Here is a 17,082-nt window from a genome sequence, read left to right as displayed (position 1 = left end):
TATTTTCTGAAACTTGTAGTACAGAGGCCAAAAAGTTAAAACACTCAATGATGGGTTTCAGGACTATTTCTTTTTTTCATTCCCCTCACCACCTTATGAGATGCTGCCTGAATGTCACCCACTCCCCAAGTCTCATAAACTTGAACCTTCTCCCTGCAGGGGCCGTTGCAGCTGGTAAGCTGAAGGACTTCACTCTCCCAACGGGATCTGAATTTTTAGGGGCCACAAAAACTGAAGAGGCAAGGCTTATAGACAGGACATTAAAGGGGTCAGTATATACCTAGACCTGGGTCAAATTCTGCAACTTACTACGTAAACTTGGGAGAGTCACTTAACCGGCCTCCTTCTTTCTGTGTATGAAGTGAGGAGAGTAAGAGGGTTGGGATGAGAATTAAAAGAGATAATGTCTGTAAAGCAGTTACCACAGTACCTGACACAAAATAAATGCCCCGTAAATATCAGCTTTTACCACAACCCCAAAAAGGCTCATCAAAGAAGGCATTACAAGTGACAGGTCGCCCTTGACCACAGGGGTGGTCAACATGTTTACAACCTAGTGTTGAGTAGAAAGGAGAAATAGATGAGTCCACTCTTGTTAGGAAAAATGTATGTATTCCCATATGCATACCCAGATAACCGTGTCTGTCTCTGGCCTGCCTGCACACACCTGTTTCTCTGTGTTTGCCTGGGGCTCACCTGGACACTCAGCCCTCCCTCCAGTTCCATGGGAGAACTTGGTCACATACACCATTCCAGTCCAAGGAGGCTTTGACTGAAGAACTCTTTGGGGCAGAGGTAAGTGGTTAGGTCACAAACCCCACCACGAACTATTTAAACAGCCCCCACTAGACATCGCCCTACTGGAAGCCTTTCCTTTCCTCATCCTTCCCACAGGCCCTGGCAGCCCCTGCCTGGCTCCTGCAGTCCTCTCACCTGCGGGGGTCCTTCAAATTCCTCTCCCCTTTTTTACTACACAGAGTGACTCAGCAGACCCCAAACCAGCAGGAGCCCTGTAATATGGATAGATGCCCTTTGCCAAGAGGAAGAAGCCACCTTGTAAATCTTCTGGGCAAGCGTATCTCTATAAGCCTCAGTTTTATGATCTGCGAAGTAGCGGTACTAGCGTTGGTATGAAGATGGAATGCGATAAATAGCTTGATAAATATTACTGTTATTACTTATATCTTTTATTTATTTATTTTTTGGCCACACTGCACTGACTGCCAGGTAAGTCCCTTACTTTTATTTCTAAAATAAGAGTTGTGAAATTTTTAAAATTTCACTAGAAAAAATATCTGGAAGAATATACTATGAACATGTTCACAGTAGTTATCATTAGTTTTATTTCCTTTTCTTCTTTATACCTTCCATATTTAGTCATTCATTTTACAGGTATTTATTAAAGCACTTACTATGTGCCAGGCTGTGCGCTGAGTTAGGAATACAGCAACGTATTACACAAATAAGAATTGCCACAGTCATAAGTGCCTGTTTTCACAAAGCAGAAATCCGGAGGGAAAAAAAAAAGCAATTTCTGATAAAAATATTGCAAGGTTATGCATAGAGACATACAATGAGATCCGATCACTACTGATTTTGGAAAGGACTCGAATACAGGAACTAGGCGGGCATCGGAGGGAGAATGGGAAGGTGCGGTGAGCGAGGGACGGGTTAGCTGCCCCCTTTTAAATTACCCGCTGGGAGGGCTCCCCCTTCGCTGGTAGGTGCCAGGCCGGCCCCACGCGTTAGATCCGGACGCTGTGTATTCAGCCGGCTGGGGAGTCGCAGACGCAGCGCCGGGAGATCCAAGCGGCGGCTGCAGGAGCGGTGATAGTCATTGCCCGCGGCCACGTGAGCGCCGCGCCGGGCTTACGCCCGCCCGCGGCTCCGCCCCTGCCCGCAGTCTCCTGCCCCAGCCACAGCCCCAGCTCGGCGAGTGTCCGGATACGCCGTCCGAACGCCGCGCGCTGCAGCTGCCCCAGGCCAGCCGACGATCGCCGGCGCCCTTGCCCTTGGAACGCGCCCCCAGCGCCCCGGAATCGTTCTAGCGGCTCCGTGCGCCCCTCGCGCCCCGGGATCGTTCCGGCGGCCGCCCCTGCCTCCCCGGAGCGCCAGCCCGCGCTCCCCGCTCGCCGCTCCCCGGCACTCTCGGGGGGCCCGCCCGCCCTGCACCCTGGAGCACCGGGCCTCGAGCCTCTGCCAGCTCCTCTGGATCCTCGCGGCCGTGGGCAGCGGCTGCCGTGCCTCTCCGCCCGAGACAGGTAGGTAGGGCGGCGGTTGGCCTGGGGGGCCGGGATCCGGCGCTGCAAGCCTGTGCTCCCCGGTGCAGCCGGCGCCCGAAGCGCGGAGAGTCTGGGGCTTAAAAGTGGGGCCGCAGGCGGAAGGAGAGCGTGGGGGTTAAGCTCCTCGGGTTTCAGTGTTTGCTTCTGTAAAATGGGGGAGTCGTGGCGAATATCGGCAGTGTCTATTGGTAAAATACTTGGCACGTGACGGTCGGGGAGAGGCAGCTTGGGGCCTCCGCCCGCGGCTCCCGGAGGCCCGCAGAGGGTGGGGGCAGCGCTGCCTTTCTTCCCCTGCAGGGCCGGCATCCCCCACCCCGGCCCCTGAACGAGAGGCCCAAGTTCCGGGAACCTCGAGGACCGTGTAGACGCGCCCTTGCTGCATTGTTGACTGCAGGAGTTCGGGTGTTGGCAGGCTCCGTGGACCTGTGCGCCAAGGGGCCGGGCGTTAATATGCGTGTGGCGGGGCTGGGGCCTACCGGGTGAGTCCCGGCCTAGATTCGCCGCACCCGCCTGGGGGATTGCGGGAAAGCGGCCCAGCTGCGCCCCGCGTGAGACAGATGGGCTGCTGGCAGGGGGGCGCTGCTCCGTCTGCCTTGTGGGGACGCTCTATGGGAGCCTGACTTCTGGGTCCTCGGCCCTGGAAGCTGCCTGCCTTAGGGCAGCTCAGTCAGGAAATTGTCTACCCCTCTGATTTTACAGAGGAGGAGACAGATCCAGAGTGGTCTACCGGCAGATACTAATAAGCAAGATGGACTAAGTTTGGGACTACGGAGCAAGCAGGTGGAGCTGATAATGCCCACTCGGGGGTGGGGGGGGGGGGGGGACGGAGGGTTATTGGAGAAGGCTTCCTGGAGGAGGTGATGGAAAGGATGCCAGTGGTAGGAGGTAGGGTTTAGGAGATAGAGTTTGGCAGGCGTCATCCTTCTCTGTGGCCTCCACAGCGCCTTACGGTCATTGTTTGGTCGATGCATTTATTCAGCAAATACAATAAAGCTGCTTGATGATGGGAAATTAGATGTAACATGGTGGAGATTGCCATCCTCCCTCTCCTGTTCTTAAAGAGGGTGTGTCGGCTGGGATCCCAAGTTCTTATCTTTTGCAGGGGGCGGGGAAGCAGGAAGTCAGGGCCTGACCATCCCTTGAAATAGTTTCAGTTTACATATGATCACTTGTGTATGTTCTGTGATTTGCGGTGGGTGGGTATTGTGTGTGTGTGTGTGTGTGTGTGTGTGCTTTTGGTGACAGAACAGTACTTTCTGGCCGACTACTAAGGATATATCACTGATATGATTTTAAAACATTTTTAATGAATTATGTGGCAGAGATGGCTGTTGGTCACCCATGTCCTCTTCTTCTTGGGGTATCACCTGGATATATTTCCTGGGCTCCCTTACAGTTTGGTGGGCCACATGACTGAGTTTTGGCTGATGGAATGTGAGCAGAGAGAGTGTGTGCCCCCGTCAAGCTTGGACCCTAAAAACCTCCCCACTTTCCTCATTTACCAGCAGAGTTGAGAGGACTCTGAGGGCCTGGAGAAGGGCAGAGCCACAAGCTGGAAGGAGCCTGGGCCTCTGAATGACTGTGGAGCAGAGCCTCTCCTTTCCCCCTCTCTGGTGGTCTGTGGCTGTCCACTGAAGAGTATGGGGCTCCAGGAAGCTCTTCGGAAGGTCTTTGGGTATGAAGGAGGCTGGCTGGCTGTGGCCTTCCCCTCAGGGTGATCTAACTGGGCTGTTCCACAGGCGAAGGGTATCTTTAGGCCTTTTTTCTCACACTGGTCAGATTCCCCAAAGAAGTCTTGTCCAGTCTTTGGCAGGATTGGCATCCAGTTGCCAGGACACTGAGAGCAGCGTGGAAGAAAGCTGAGGGTCACCAGCAGAAACTTGGATTTGTTCAAGCTCATTCTCTAGGATTTACTCTTTCTGGCCCTGTTCCTAAAGCTGATACAGGAAAAGTTGATGATCGGGACTGCATTCAAAGTAATAGTGGCTGGCTGGACTGATTAAAAAATAAACATTTCTGTGTTGGGGAGATCAGTTTTGCTGACCAAGAAACTGCAGACTTAATCCCCGTGAACTGAGAATGTTCTAGAAGAAAGTGGTTATAGTGACCACCACAGGATAAAAGTAGCTTGGATTAAACTCTTGCAGGCAAGGCTGATGGGCACAAGAAGAAGGCTTCAAATGAAGGAAGGAGTGAGTCACTAACAGGCTGATGATGAAGTAGAAGATGACATTCTCTGGGTCCCCAAAGTCCCAGGGCTGTGGAACACCCAGAGAAACATTTCAGAGGGCTGGAAAGTCAGAGGGCGGCCATTGTTCCGTTCTCCAGCTGTGATGCTTTCTGGACCTGGCAAGGACCCCACAGGCTGTGGCTGAAAGGCAGGAGGCTCAGCTGGAGAACGTTCTCTCCGCCATTGGTTCTTGAACTTTAGTGAACATTGGTACCACCTGGAGGGCTTGTTTAACCATGGCTTGCTGGGCCCACCCCCAGAGTTTTCTTTAGCAGGACTGGAGTGAGGCCCCAGAATTTGCACCTGTGACAAGTTTTCAGGTGAGGCTGCTCCTGCTGCTAGTGGTCCAAGGATCACACTTTAAAAGTGGTTTAGCAGGGCTTCCCTGGTGGCGCAGTGGTTGAGAGTCCGCCTGCCGATGCAGGGGACACGGGTTCGTGCCCCGGTCTGGGAGGATCCCACATGTTGCGGAGCGCCTGGGCCCGTGAGCCATGGTTGCTGAGCCTGCGCGTCCGGAGCCTGTGCTCCGCAATGGGAGAGGCCACGGCAGTGAGAGGCCCGCGTACTGCAAAAAAAAAAAAAACCCCAAAAAAAGTGGTTTAGCAAGTGATGGCTGAGTGAAGCCGAGTGAAGCCCTGGATAGACCTGCACTGGCTTCAGACCCACCTCCCCCACCTTCTAGCCATGTGATTTGGGGCAAGTCACTTAACTTCTCTGTTCCTCAGTTTCCTCATCTGTAGGATGGAGCCAGTGGTGTGTACCTCCTGGGGTTCAGGGGAGGCTTCCTGGAGGAGGTGACATCTATCTAACCTGAGACCTGAGGGATGAGCAGAGTTGGCCAGGGGACAGGTAGGGAGAGCAGGCTAGAGCATGTGCCAAGCAGATGGCACAGTGTGGGCGAGCCAAGGGAGGAGGCAACGCTTGTCCTCCAAGGAGCTGAGAGGAGTGATGGAGCAAGAGCTTTATAAGTGGTGCTGAAATGCCATGAATCTGTTCTGGGCTACATGTCTCAGGGCCGGATTGCAGTGGAGGGGAGGCTGACCAGGTCATGGAAAATGGGCCTTGGGGATGGGAGGGCCTGAAAGCAGTGCAGGTTACTTCTGTCCACATCCCATTGGCTCAAATGTAGTCGCATGGCCCCACCTAGATGCAAAAGGATTTGGGCAGGGGAGAACAGATCCATAGTGGACAGTTGGCTTCTGTGCCACAGACCAGTTCTCTCACCTCTTCTTCGCCTTGCTCACTCTGCCCCACTTTGGTGGATGAGTGAATTTTATAGATGAGGAAACTGAGGTTCAGAGAGGTTAGGTAATTTGCCCAACATCACTCAGCTAGTGGCAGAGCCGGGACTTGAACACAGATCTGTTCATCCCAAAAGACTTGTTGGGCCCGATCCTGGTCTTGGCTGCTTTTTGAGGGCCTCCCCATGACCCAGGCTTTCCCACTCGGGATCTCAGCTGCGTCTCTGGGCTAAGTAACCCCCAGATGCCTTGTAATTCTAACCCGATAGTCCCTCCATTCCTCCATGCCTACAATGCTCATTATACCCGCAGAAATTGCCCACTTTTGTTCAGTTATTCATTCACGCAGCCTGCGTTTACAGGGAACCTAGTGTGTGCCAGGCATTGTGCTCTGGGCTGGTAGCTAGAAGGACTAAGACACGGCCCCTTTTGTTCTAGACGCTCACGTGGTCTGGCCACCAAGAGGCTGTATAAACACAGAGTTGCCCTGAGAAGTGAACCACACTGTCTCTCTGATCTGACCCACCAGGAGGACAGAGTATCCTGGGAACATGAGAAGAGTGCAAACGATTAAAACTTAAAATTCAAGCCCTCTTGTGCATTTTGTCAGTTGAAGCTGTAATTATATTATTGTGCTTTGTATTCTAAGATGTATTTTTCTGATTTTTAAAACAGTAAAGTAGCCTTTGCACCTTAACAGCTTTATATGAATGAAGGACAGTGAATGGCAACGATGAGCTTTAGCAGTCAATGTTGACTTGTCTCTCTGGGTCCAGCTGCGGGTTGCTGTTCTCATCAGCGAGTAAGCTAATTCCTCTGTCTCTGGTATGCGTGGGGATGTGTTTTTAAAGAGGAGATGAGGGAGGGTGGATTGGGGGAAGTCTCCTTGGAATCCACCAGAGTCATTCTAGAACAGGGTTTCTCAGCACTATTGACAGTTTGGCTGGACAGTTCTTTGTCGTGGGGTGCTGTGCTGTGCATTGTAGGATGCTGGCAGCATCCCTGGCCTCTACCCACTAGATGCTGGTTGCACTCGCAGAGGTGTGACAACGAACGGTGTCTCCAGACATTGCCAAGTGTCCCCTGAGGGGGCAAAATTACCCCACTGTTCTGGACTCTATTTGTTTCCTACTGCCACTGTAACAAATTACCACAGACTTAGTGGCTTAAAACAACACAAATTTCTTTTCTTATGGTACTGGAGATGAGAAGTTCAAAAGCCAAGGTGTCAGCAGGGCCATGTTCTTTCTGAAGGCTGTAGGGAAAATCTGTTGCCATGCTTTTCCAGTTTCTGTAGGCCACCTGCATTCCTTAGCTCGTGGCCCCTTCCTCCGTCTTCCAGGCCAGCTGCATAGCATCTTCAAAATTTCTCTATGACCCCTGCTTCCATTGTCACATCTCTTCCTCTGACTCTGACCCTCCTGCCTCCTTTTCATAAGGACTCACTGGATAATCCAGGATACTGTCCCATTTCAAGATCCTTAATCACACCTGCAAAGTCGCTTTTGCCACATAAGGGAACATGTTCACAGGCTTTGGGAATTACGATGTGGGCATCTATGGAGCGGCATTATTCTGCCCGTGACATAGACTGTTGGGTCTCTGGGTATGATGGAAATGCTTACGGAGGGCCTGGGAGGAGGGAAGTGACTTAGGAATTGGGGAGTGGGGTATGGTCAGAGCGTAATAGCAGCTGGTGCTTTTGAGGACAGTTCCCTGTCAGGCCTCATGGGTCTGATCTCACTACCAATTCCAGGGGTTAGCTGTCCCCTGTTTTACAGACTGGAAACCACCCAGAGAAGGCTTTCCGGAGGGGGTAAAAATTTGAGCTGGATTTTGAAGGGAACAGAGGGGTTTGGCAGCAGGTGGGAGAGGCATGCCAGAAAGAGTGTCCTTAGGGTGCAGGGGCAGGGAAGTGAGAACTTGGTTGTGAATGGGGACTGGTTCTTGGGTGGGGACATCTGTAAATCGGTCGTTTTTCTCTGACATGAACTGTACTATTTCTTGAAATAGTTTTAATAAATGTTTATTCATGAGCACCCCCACATCCTGGGGGTATATATGTTAATAAGTCACTGACCTGAACTCTTAGCTGGAGGCTTGACTTAGTAACTCCTGATGTCACACCTTGTTACCCTCCCCACCGGCAGCAAATTAATGAAACTCAGCCTGGAAAGGTATCTGATTAGCACTTTATGAGCCCTGCTCAGTGCCAGGCGCCGTGCAGGTAGAGACTCAAGGAAGTCCCAGCCTGCCACATGGAGTCTGTTGTTTCAGGCTCCTAGCTGGGTAGCCAGGATTCAAACTGTCTCAGGCACTACACTGAGCTTTGGTTTTTGTTTCTTTTATTTTCACCAACTTTTTTTTTAATTGATGTGTAACTGATTTACAATATTATAGTAGGTTCAGGTGTACAGCATAGTGATTCAGTGTTTTTACAGATTATACTCTATTAAAAGTTATTACAAATAATGGCTGTAATTCCCTGTTCTATAAATATATCCTTGTTGCTTATTTATTTTATACATAGTAGCGCATATATCTTGACTTGCCCCTCCCTTTATCCCTGTCCACACTACTTTTGGTTTCTGTATCTATGAGTCCCAGGCATGTTTGGATTCAGAATCTCAAATGACGTCATCACTGTTCATTTTTTCTCTTCATCTCTTGTTCTGCTCTTCACCAAAAGTCAGCTTTGTTCTCTGGTGGCCTCAGCCTCTGTCTCAGATTAACAGCCTGCAGGAAAGGACTGACCTTCTCTTCCAGTTGCTCACGCTAAAGCCCCAGGCTTACCTGAGATTAGGCCATAGTGGTTTGACTTGAGTCACATGCCCATCTCTGAGCCAATCACTATGGCCAGGTGCCCAGTGCTGTGATTGGCTTAGTGGGGTCATGTGACACACCCCATTACCTGGGGGTGGATCCCCAACCCCAACCCCAACCCCATGACTGGAGAGTGGGGGAGAAGCAGATCCCCAAACAGAAACAGGTGCGTGACGCGAGGTGGTCCATAAGTCACCCGGTCCATTGTGGTTGCAGTTGAAGACCATTGAGTTCTGCCGTGCTGGCCATATTACTAGTGTGTGTACTGGTGGCCCAGCACAGCCCGTGTTGGCTCTGGGGTGCTGGCTCCCAGGAGTGGTGGGTGGGAGATTCCAGATCATTTCTGCATCAGGAAGGCAGCTCCTGGGGGTGAGAGGAGCCCCAAGGAGGGCCGGTGGTCACTGTGGCTTGGCCCACAGGCCTTGACCTAGGCACTGCAATCATTGTTTCCTGCCCCAGTGGCTGCCAGAGAAGCCCTTTACAGCAAGACGCAGTGAGAGCAGGGGTTCAGTGGCCAGAGCCGAAGACAGCCTGTTCCCTGAGGACCCCTGAAGAAGCTTGGCGTGGCTACTAACCAGGCGTCCAGGTCACCAACCTGGCTGGGACCCAGGATTCAGCCCCCTTTATTGATGGTACTAAAAATGATGATGATAATTATAGTCTTAGTGCTTGTTCTGTGCCAGCACTGTCAGGTTAGTGGGGTGGGTACAACTCTGCATCCCAGGTTATAATGCGGAACCCGAGGCCAAGAGGTAAAGTCACACACCCAGTAAGTGGCAGAGTTGGGGCTTGAACTTGGGTCTGACTCAGAACTCTGCTCAGCTGCCTCTCCATAGAAATATCTTCCCAGGATGTGTCAGGGCCTGGGAGGGGAAGATGCAGATGCCTGAGTGAGGGCAGAGGAGAGCTTCTCGAGAATCCTGATGTCTTGGGAACTGGGGTTCTGCTCCTGGTCTCAGTCTCTCTGCTCACAGAGAGGCCCTCTGTGGGCCGGGCAAAGCCCAGGTTAGATGGAGATTCCTAAGAGGCTGGTATTGGAACAGGCATCATGGGGCTGAGTTATGGGCCAGTGAGGGCTCCTTGCCTGTCTAGGGGAATCCACCATCCTCCAGGTGTCCGGTCTTTATGGGCAGATGTGGAAGCAGCTACAAGTTAGGTCTCTGGATTGAGACCACAGTTTTCCTAGGCTGACGTGCCCAGGCATCAACTTGTCATAAGAGATATGATGTGACTTTTTATGACATGGGAGAGAAGGGGTACTGGACCAGATAGAATTAGCAAGTAGTAGGAAAAAAAGAAAATTATAGTCTATTATGTAAGTTTAGATACCAAACTCTGAAGATTGTGAGTCCAGGATAATTATGGTGCCCCATGATGTAAGATAAGCTGCCCCAGGCTCTCTCTGTTTCATGGCTCTGCCATCCTCAGCACATGGCTTCCTTCTCATGAATAAATTTAGCTGCTTGAGCTCCAGCCATCACACCAGCATTCCAGCCAGCAGGAAGGAGAGAGAGCAGAAGGGTACACTCCCTCTTTTTAAAAACCATTCCCTAGATAAACAAGGTCCTACCGTATAGCACAGGGAACTATATTCAATATCCTGTGATAAGCCATAATGGAAAAGAATATGAAAAAGAATGTATGTATAACTGAATCACTTTGCTGTACAGCAGAAATTAACACAACATTGTAAATCAACTACACTTGAATAAAATAAATTGAAAAAAAAAAAAACCTTCCTAAAGTTGCATAGAACCCTTCTGCTCATATCCCCTTGGCCAGAACTTGGTCACATGGTCACGCCTAATTGCAAAGTAATCTGGGAAACGTAGACCTTATTATGAGTGGCCGCATGCTTAGCTAAAAAGCAGTGGTTCTGTTATTAATAAGGAGAGAATAGCTGTCGGGGGACAGTTAACAGGCGTTGCCACAGCTGCCTTTTCAAAGCAAATGTATGACAACTGAAAAGCCATGAAACAGATCCCCCTCACTCAGTTCTGGAAAACGTATCAAGTGCCTGCCGGGTACAAGGCACTGTGCCAACTAGGGTCACAGCTGCTTGTCTGCAGCTCATTTTGTTTCCCAGGGCCCAGGAAAATGTCAGGTCTGTGGTGGGATGTGGCCAAGGGCTGGGATTCTGGTCCTAATTCCCCTGTGAACTCCTGTGGAGCCTCAGTCAGGCCACTTTCCCGCTCAGCTCCCCTCACAAATGGGGAAGTTGGCGAGATGAACTAATTTAGTCAAGGTCACCAGTAGCACAGCTAGGATTTGCACCCTTTGGCAGCCTGGCTCCTGAGCCCGGGCTCTTAACTGCTGGGCAACACTGCCTGGAGCTCCGTAGCTGAGGCTGTGGCTCCGGCCCCTCTCCTGGCACCAGCGCAGCCCCAGAGGCCAGTAACCTGGCTGGGCTGCTGGCAGCTCCAGGCAACCGTGTCTCTTGGTCAGCAGGGACTCTGGCCAGGGGCTGACCAGGGCAGAGTAGGCATTGGGGCTGGGAGCGGCCGAGAGTGGGGAGAAGTGGGCACAGGGCCCGGGGATGATTTTGGTAACAAGCAAGATCAGGTGGCTTTGGCATCGGATCCAGGCGATGACTGTATTGCCCAGAGGGTCAGAAGCAAACTCGGAGGTTGACACCCAGAGCAGCAATTTTCACACTGAGTTGAATAATCAGTGTGGGTGGTGCATTAAAGATAAAGAGTAAAAAAGAAAGAAAAACAAGTGGAATCAAAAATAGCAGAGGGCATTGTACAAAGTAAGGCTAAGTACAGTTTCCTGAAATTTTCACTTACATTTTGTAGGTGGGTACTGGGTTAGGATATAAATATATTTCTTGCTCTGATGACTGTCAAGAAAGTGCTGAAGCCTCAGGTCTAGAAAACTGCCTCCCGATGGAAACAGCTGTTAAGAATAATTGGAATTAGTTGATTTAAAAATTTTTAAAGTTTTTTCACTTTTAAATTTTTTTTTATATTGAAAGCAACCAGCTTTGTAAAAACTTAAAACAGGGCTTCCCTGGTGGCACAGTGGTTGAGAGTCCGCCTGCCAATGCGGGGGATACGGGTTCGAGCCCTGGTCTGGGAAGATACCGCATGCCGCGGAGCAACTAAGCCCGTGCGCCACAAGTACTGAAGCCCGCGTGCCTAGAGCCTGTGCTCTGCAACAAGAGAGGCCACCGCCATGGGAGGCCCGCGCACCGCAGCGAAGAGTAGCCCCCGCTCGCTGCAACCAGAGAGGGCCAGTGCGCAGCAATGGAGACCCAATGCAGCCAAAAATAAATGAATAAATTAAAAAAAAAACACTTAAAACAGTACAGAAGTGTACAAAATGTTAAAAACTTCCCTCCACCCGCCAGCTCCCAGTCGCACTGCCCATCGCAGTGCTGGCAGCGCTCTTGTGGGCCCTTCAGGGACGTACCTTTTCTTTTAGCACAGATAGGATCACCATAATGTAACTGCTCTTGTGCAACTTGCTTTTTATTTATTTATTTTTTAATTATTATTTTTAATTATTATTATTATTTTTTTTGCTGTACGGGGGCCTCTCACTATTGTGGCCTATCCCACTGCGGAGCACAGGCTCCGGATGCGCAGGCCCAGCGGCCATGGCTCATGGACCCAGCTGCTCCGCAGCATGTGGGATCTTCCCGGACCGGGGCACGAACCCGTGTCCCCTGCATTGGCAGGCGGACTCTCAACCACTGCGCCACCAGGGAAGCCCGAACTTGCTTTTTAAATGTAACGGTTTTTCCTTTTCTTTTCTTTCTTTCTTTTTTTAATTATTATTTTTAATCTTTTTAAAAAACATTTATTTATTTTATTTTTGACTGCATGGGGTCTCTGTTGCTGCCTTCAGGCTTTCTCTAGTTGCAGCGAGCCGGGGCTACTCTTCATTGTGGTGCACGGGCTTCTCATTGTGGTGGCTTCTCTTGTTGCGGAGCACGGGCTCTAGGTGTGCGGGCTTCAGTAGCTGTGGCAGGTGGGCTCAGTAGTTGTGGCTTGTGGGCTCTAGAGCGCAGGTTCAGTAGTTGTGGCACATGGGCTTAGTTGCTCCACCACAGGTGGGATCTTCCCAGACCAGTGATCGAACCCGTGTCCCTTGCATTGTCAGGTGGATTCTTAACCACTGTGCCACCAGGGAAGTCCCATGTCTTTTATTTTTTTAAACATTAGATTATTGAAGTATATTCACAAACCTACCAAACTTATTTAAAGTGGATTTAATATAGTCAGTGGTTTTTTAATGTATTAACAGAGTCATGCAACCAACACAGTCGGTTTTAGAACATTTTCATCTATTCAGAAGAAACCCTTTAGTGATTGTTCCCCATTTCCCCCCGACTCTCCCCTCCCCCATCCCTAGGCAACCACTCACGTACTTTCTTATAGAGTTGCCTTCTCTGGACTTTTCATATAAATGGAATCGTTCAATATATGGTCTTTTTTGAACTGTCTTCTTTCACTTAGCATCAGTACTTCATTCCTTTTTGTGGCTGAAGAGCATTCCGTTGTATATATAGACCACATTTTGCTTATCCATTCATCAGTTAACGGGTGTTTGGATGTTTCCCCTTTTGGCTATTGCGTGTAATACTACTATGAACCATATGTCACAAGTTTTTGTTGTGGACATGTTTGGGTATATACCTAAGAGTATAGTTGCTGGATCATATAGTAATTCTGTGTTTAACTTTTTGAGAAACTGCCAGGCTGTTTTCCAAAGTGACTGCACCATTTTACATTTCCATTAATAGTGTATGAGGGGGCTTCCCTGGTGGCGCAGTGGTGGAGAGTCCGCCTGCTGATGCAGGGGACGCGGGTTCGTGCCCCGGTCCAGGAAGATCCCACATGCCGCAGAGTGGCTGGGCCCGTGAGCCATGGCCGCTGAGCCTGCGAGTCTGGAGCCTGTGCTCCTCAACGTGAGAGGCCACAACAGTGAGAGGCCCGCGTATCGCGCAAAAAAAAAAAAAAAAAAAAAAAAGTGTATGAGGGTTTCCAGTGTCTCCCCATCCTCACCAACACTTGTCATTTTCCACTTTTAAAATTCTATCCTAGTGGGTGTGGCTTTGGTTTGTATTTCCCTAATGTCTAATGATGTTGAGTATCTTTTCATGTGTTTACTGGCCATGTGTATCTTCTTTAGAGAAACGTCTGTCCAAATCCTTTGCCTTTTTTTTTTTTGGCTGTGCTGCATGGCATGTGGGGTGTTAGATCCCTGACCAGGGATGAAACCCGTGCCCCTGCAGTGGAAGCGTGGTGTCTTAACCACTGGACTGCCAGGGAAGTCCCCCTTTGCCCATTTTTTATTTGGGTTATTTGTCTTTTTATTGTTAAGTAGTATGAGTCCGTTACATAGTCCCTTATCAGACATGATTTGCAAAAATTTTCTCCCATTCTGTGAGCTATCTCTCCACTCTCATGGTGGTGTCCTTTGAAGCACAAAAGTTTTTAATTTTGATGATGTCCAGTGTATCTATTCTTTTGTTGCTTGTGTTTTTGGTGTCCTATCTAAGGCTTTGCCTAATTCAGTGTCACAAAGATTTTCTCTTATATTTTCTTCTGAGAGTGTTAGAGTTTTACTCTTATATTTAAACCTTTGATCCATTTTGAGTTAGTTTTTTTGGTCACACTGCGCAGCTTAGTTCCCCAACCAGGGATCAAACCCGTGACCCCTGCAGTGGAAGCTCGGATTCTTAACCACCAGACCTCCAGGGAAGTCCCCATTTTGAGTTAATCTTTGTATATAATGTAGGAAGGTGTTCAGCTTCATCCTTTTGCGTGTGTATATTCACTTGTCCTGGCACCATTTATTGAAAAGAGTATTCTTTCCGCATTGAATTGTCTTGGTACCCCTTTCAGAAGTCAATTGGCTGTAAATGTGAGGGTTCATTTTTGGACTCTCAGTTCTGTGTCTATCCTCATGCCACTATCACCTGTCTTAATTACTTTAGCTTTGTAGTAAGTTTTGAATTCAGGAAGTGTGATTCTTGTAACTTTTACGAGATTCTTTCGGCTATGCTGGGTCCCTTGAATTTCCATGTGAACTTTAGGACCAGTTTGTTAATTTATTCAGTGAAGCCACTGGGATTCTGGTAGTGATTGGGTTGACTCTGTAGATCAGTTTTGGGAGTATTGCCACCTTAGCTATGTTAAATTTTCTGATCTATGAACACGGGATATCTTTACACTTATTTCGGTCTTCTTTCACTTCTTCTGACACGTTTTGTTTCTCGCTGTACAAGTCAAGCACTTCTTTTGTTAGCCAAGATATTTTATTTTATTTTTTTTGGCCGCATGATTTGTGGGATCTTAGTTCTCCGATCAGGGATTGAACCCGTGTCCCCTGCCATGGAGGCGTGGAGTCCTAACCACTGGACCTCCATGGAATTCCCTAGCCAAGTTTTTTTTTTTTTTTTTTTTTTGCGGTACACGGGCCTCTCACCGCTGTGGCCTCTCCCGCTGCAGAGCACAGGCTCTGGACGCGCAGGCCCAGCGGCCATGGCTCACGGACCCAGCCGCTCCGCGACATGTGGGATCCTCCCCGACCGGGGCACGAACCCGTGTCCCCTGCATTGGCAGGCGGACTCTCCACCACTGCGCCACCAGGGAAGCCCCCTAGCCAAGTTTTTTATTCTTTTTGATGCTATTATAGATAAAATTGTTTTCTTAATTTCATTTTTGGATTTTTTTTCATTGATAGTATATGGAAATACTATTGATTTTTGTATCCTACAATGTTGCTGAACTCTTTCTTGACTATCTTTGCATGTCTTTGTGTATCTAGAGCTTCCTTTTTCTTTGTAAGAGTCACACAGTATTTCATGGTGTAGAAAAACTGTAGTTTATATAACAGGCCTCCACTGATGGTCATTGTGGGCTCTTCCCTCTTTTTACTGTTACTGATTGTGCTACAGAGAACGCTCTTCAGGCCACTCATCCATTCCGGGGACGTGTGTTGAGTGCCTGCTCTATGCCAGGCATTCTTAAGGCAACAGGGCTACAGATGATAAAGAAGTTAAATGAGATGATTTTGGCTTGCTTGGGAAAATCTCTTTGAAGAAAATAAAACAGGGTGATGTGCTAGGGAGTGACTGGGTGTGTGTTTGAGAGGGGTTCTTTGAATTGAATCAGAGAAGATTTCTCTGGAGAGGTGACTTTTGAGCTGGGATCCAAATGATGAGAAGGACCCACTGTTGGGAGATTGGGAAGGTTGTTCCAGGCACAGGGAACACAACAAGTACAAAGGCCCCGAGGTGGAAAATGGGCCCCCAGTGTTCACGGAACACAAAGAAAGCCCATGGGCCTGGAGAGCTGCCAAGGCCGGAGGAGAGGGACAGGGGCCAGACTAACACAGGCCTGGTAGCCTTAAAAGGCGTTTGGATTTTGTTAAGAATGTGAAGAGAAGCTGCTGGAGAGTGTCAAGCAGAGAAATGATTTGATCTAATTTATGTTCTAAAAACATCAGCCTTGTGGCTTAAGAAGCATTTATTTTCTGTTTCAAGTGCTGAGTTCTTCAAAGTGGAATTACCGGGTGGAGGGGTTTGTACATTTAAAATGTTCCTAGACACTGCCTGCCAGTGTCTCCCCTAAAGGTGGAAGTAGTTTTCACTCTGAGGGTACCCGCTCCTTCCGTGCCAGGGGCATTCGGGGTGAGGTGCCCTGCAAGCTCTCAGCCCCTGGACCCCAGCACCCATTCTCTTTCTTCCTTGCAGGACCCTCACTGCTGCATTTGCCCAGTAACTCTGGCTGTGCCGCCCAGCCCTTGGGTAAGACGGGCGTCCCGGGAACATGGCAGAGGAAGACCTCATCTTCCGCCTGGAAGGCGTGGATGGCGGCCCGACCTCCCGGGCTGGTGATTCAGATGCAGACAGCGATGGTGAGGAGGGTTACTTCATCTGCCCCATCACTGATGATCCGGGGGCACACCAGAATGTTAATTCCAAGGTTAATAACTACTACAGCAACCTAGCCAAAAGCGAGCGCTACGGCTCCAGCGGGTCCCCGGCCATCTCCTTCCATTTCAAGGTGAGTGGTCCCCCCCTCCCCCCACTCCCCCTGCCCAGCTCACCTGCCATAGGGATGGGAGGTTGGGGTCGCTGGTTGAGGTTGTTTCCAAACTCTTGCCAGTGCGTAAATCCTGGATCTGAGGCTATGCCTATTAACCTGGGAAGATTTGGTTGTTTTAATATAAGTTTCATTACTTTAGAGCAGTGTTTTACGAATAGCTGCTCTGTACCCACTAGTGGGTTGTGGAAACCTTGGCCAGTTTTTTAAGACCCAGAACAGAACTGAATAGATTAGAAAATATTGGAGAGGGAGGTGGGAGGGGGAAAAAATATCAGAGAGCACTGACAGTCGTAAAGATATTTTAGGGACACGTACACACACGTTTACACACTCACATGCAGTGACCAAATTGGTTGTTGGTGACCAGGTTCTCCGACAGAGCGGTTGTGAAGTATTTTTATTTCATCCCTGCATTTATGTGTATGAGGGTCTAGAGAAAGGAT

At 49.4% G+C, this 17,082-nt stretch overlaps 1 protein-coding gene across 2 annotated transcripts in view; it reads left to right on the top strand.

The window, feature by feature from the left end:
• The first annotated feature begins 1,898 nt into the window (after positions 1 to 1,898).
• The window catches only part of EEF2K (eukaryotic elongation factor 2 kinase), a 62,610-nt gene continuing 47,426 nt past the window's right edge, over positions 1,899 to 17,082 (top strand). Inside the window, exons 1-2 of one of the 2 annotated variants that reach the window (XM_027126675.1) lie at positions 1,899 to 2,261; positions 16,285 to 16,597. In XM_027126675.1, the coding sequence (XP_026982476.1) occupies positions 16,361 to 16,597 (237 nt within the window). In that variant the 5' untranslated portion in view covers positions 1,899 to 2,261; positions 16,285 to 16,360. The remainder of the gene's footprint in view (positions 2,262 to 16,284; positions 16,598 to 17,082) is intronic. The other variant, XM_027126676.1, reaches the window with a different exon arrangement.

The sequence above is a fragment of the Aethalodelphis obliquidens genome, unplaced genomic scaffold, assembly GCF_003676395.1.
Source record: "Aethalodelphis obliquidens isolate GAN/ISIS:26980383/991018 unplaced genomic scaffold, ASM367639v1 scaffold30, whole genome shotgun sequence".
NCBI classification, from domain to species: Eukaryota; Metazoa; Chordata; class Mammalia; order Artiodactyla; family Delphinidae; genus Aethalodelphis; species Aethalodelphis obliquidens.
Note: the sequence above shows the minus strand (reverse complement) of the source record. Positions and strands in the feature narration are given on the sequence as shown.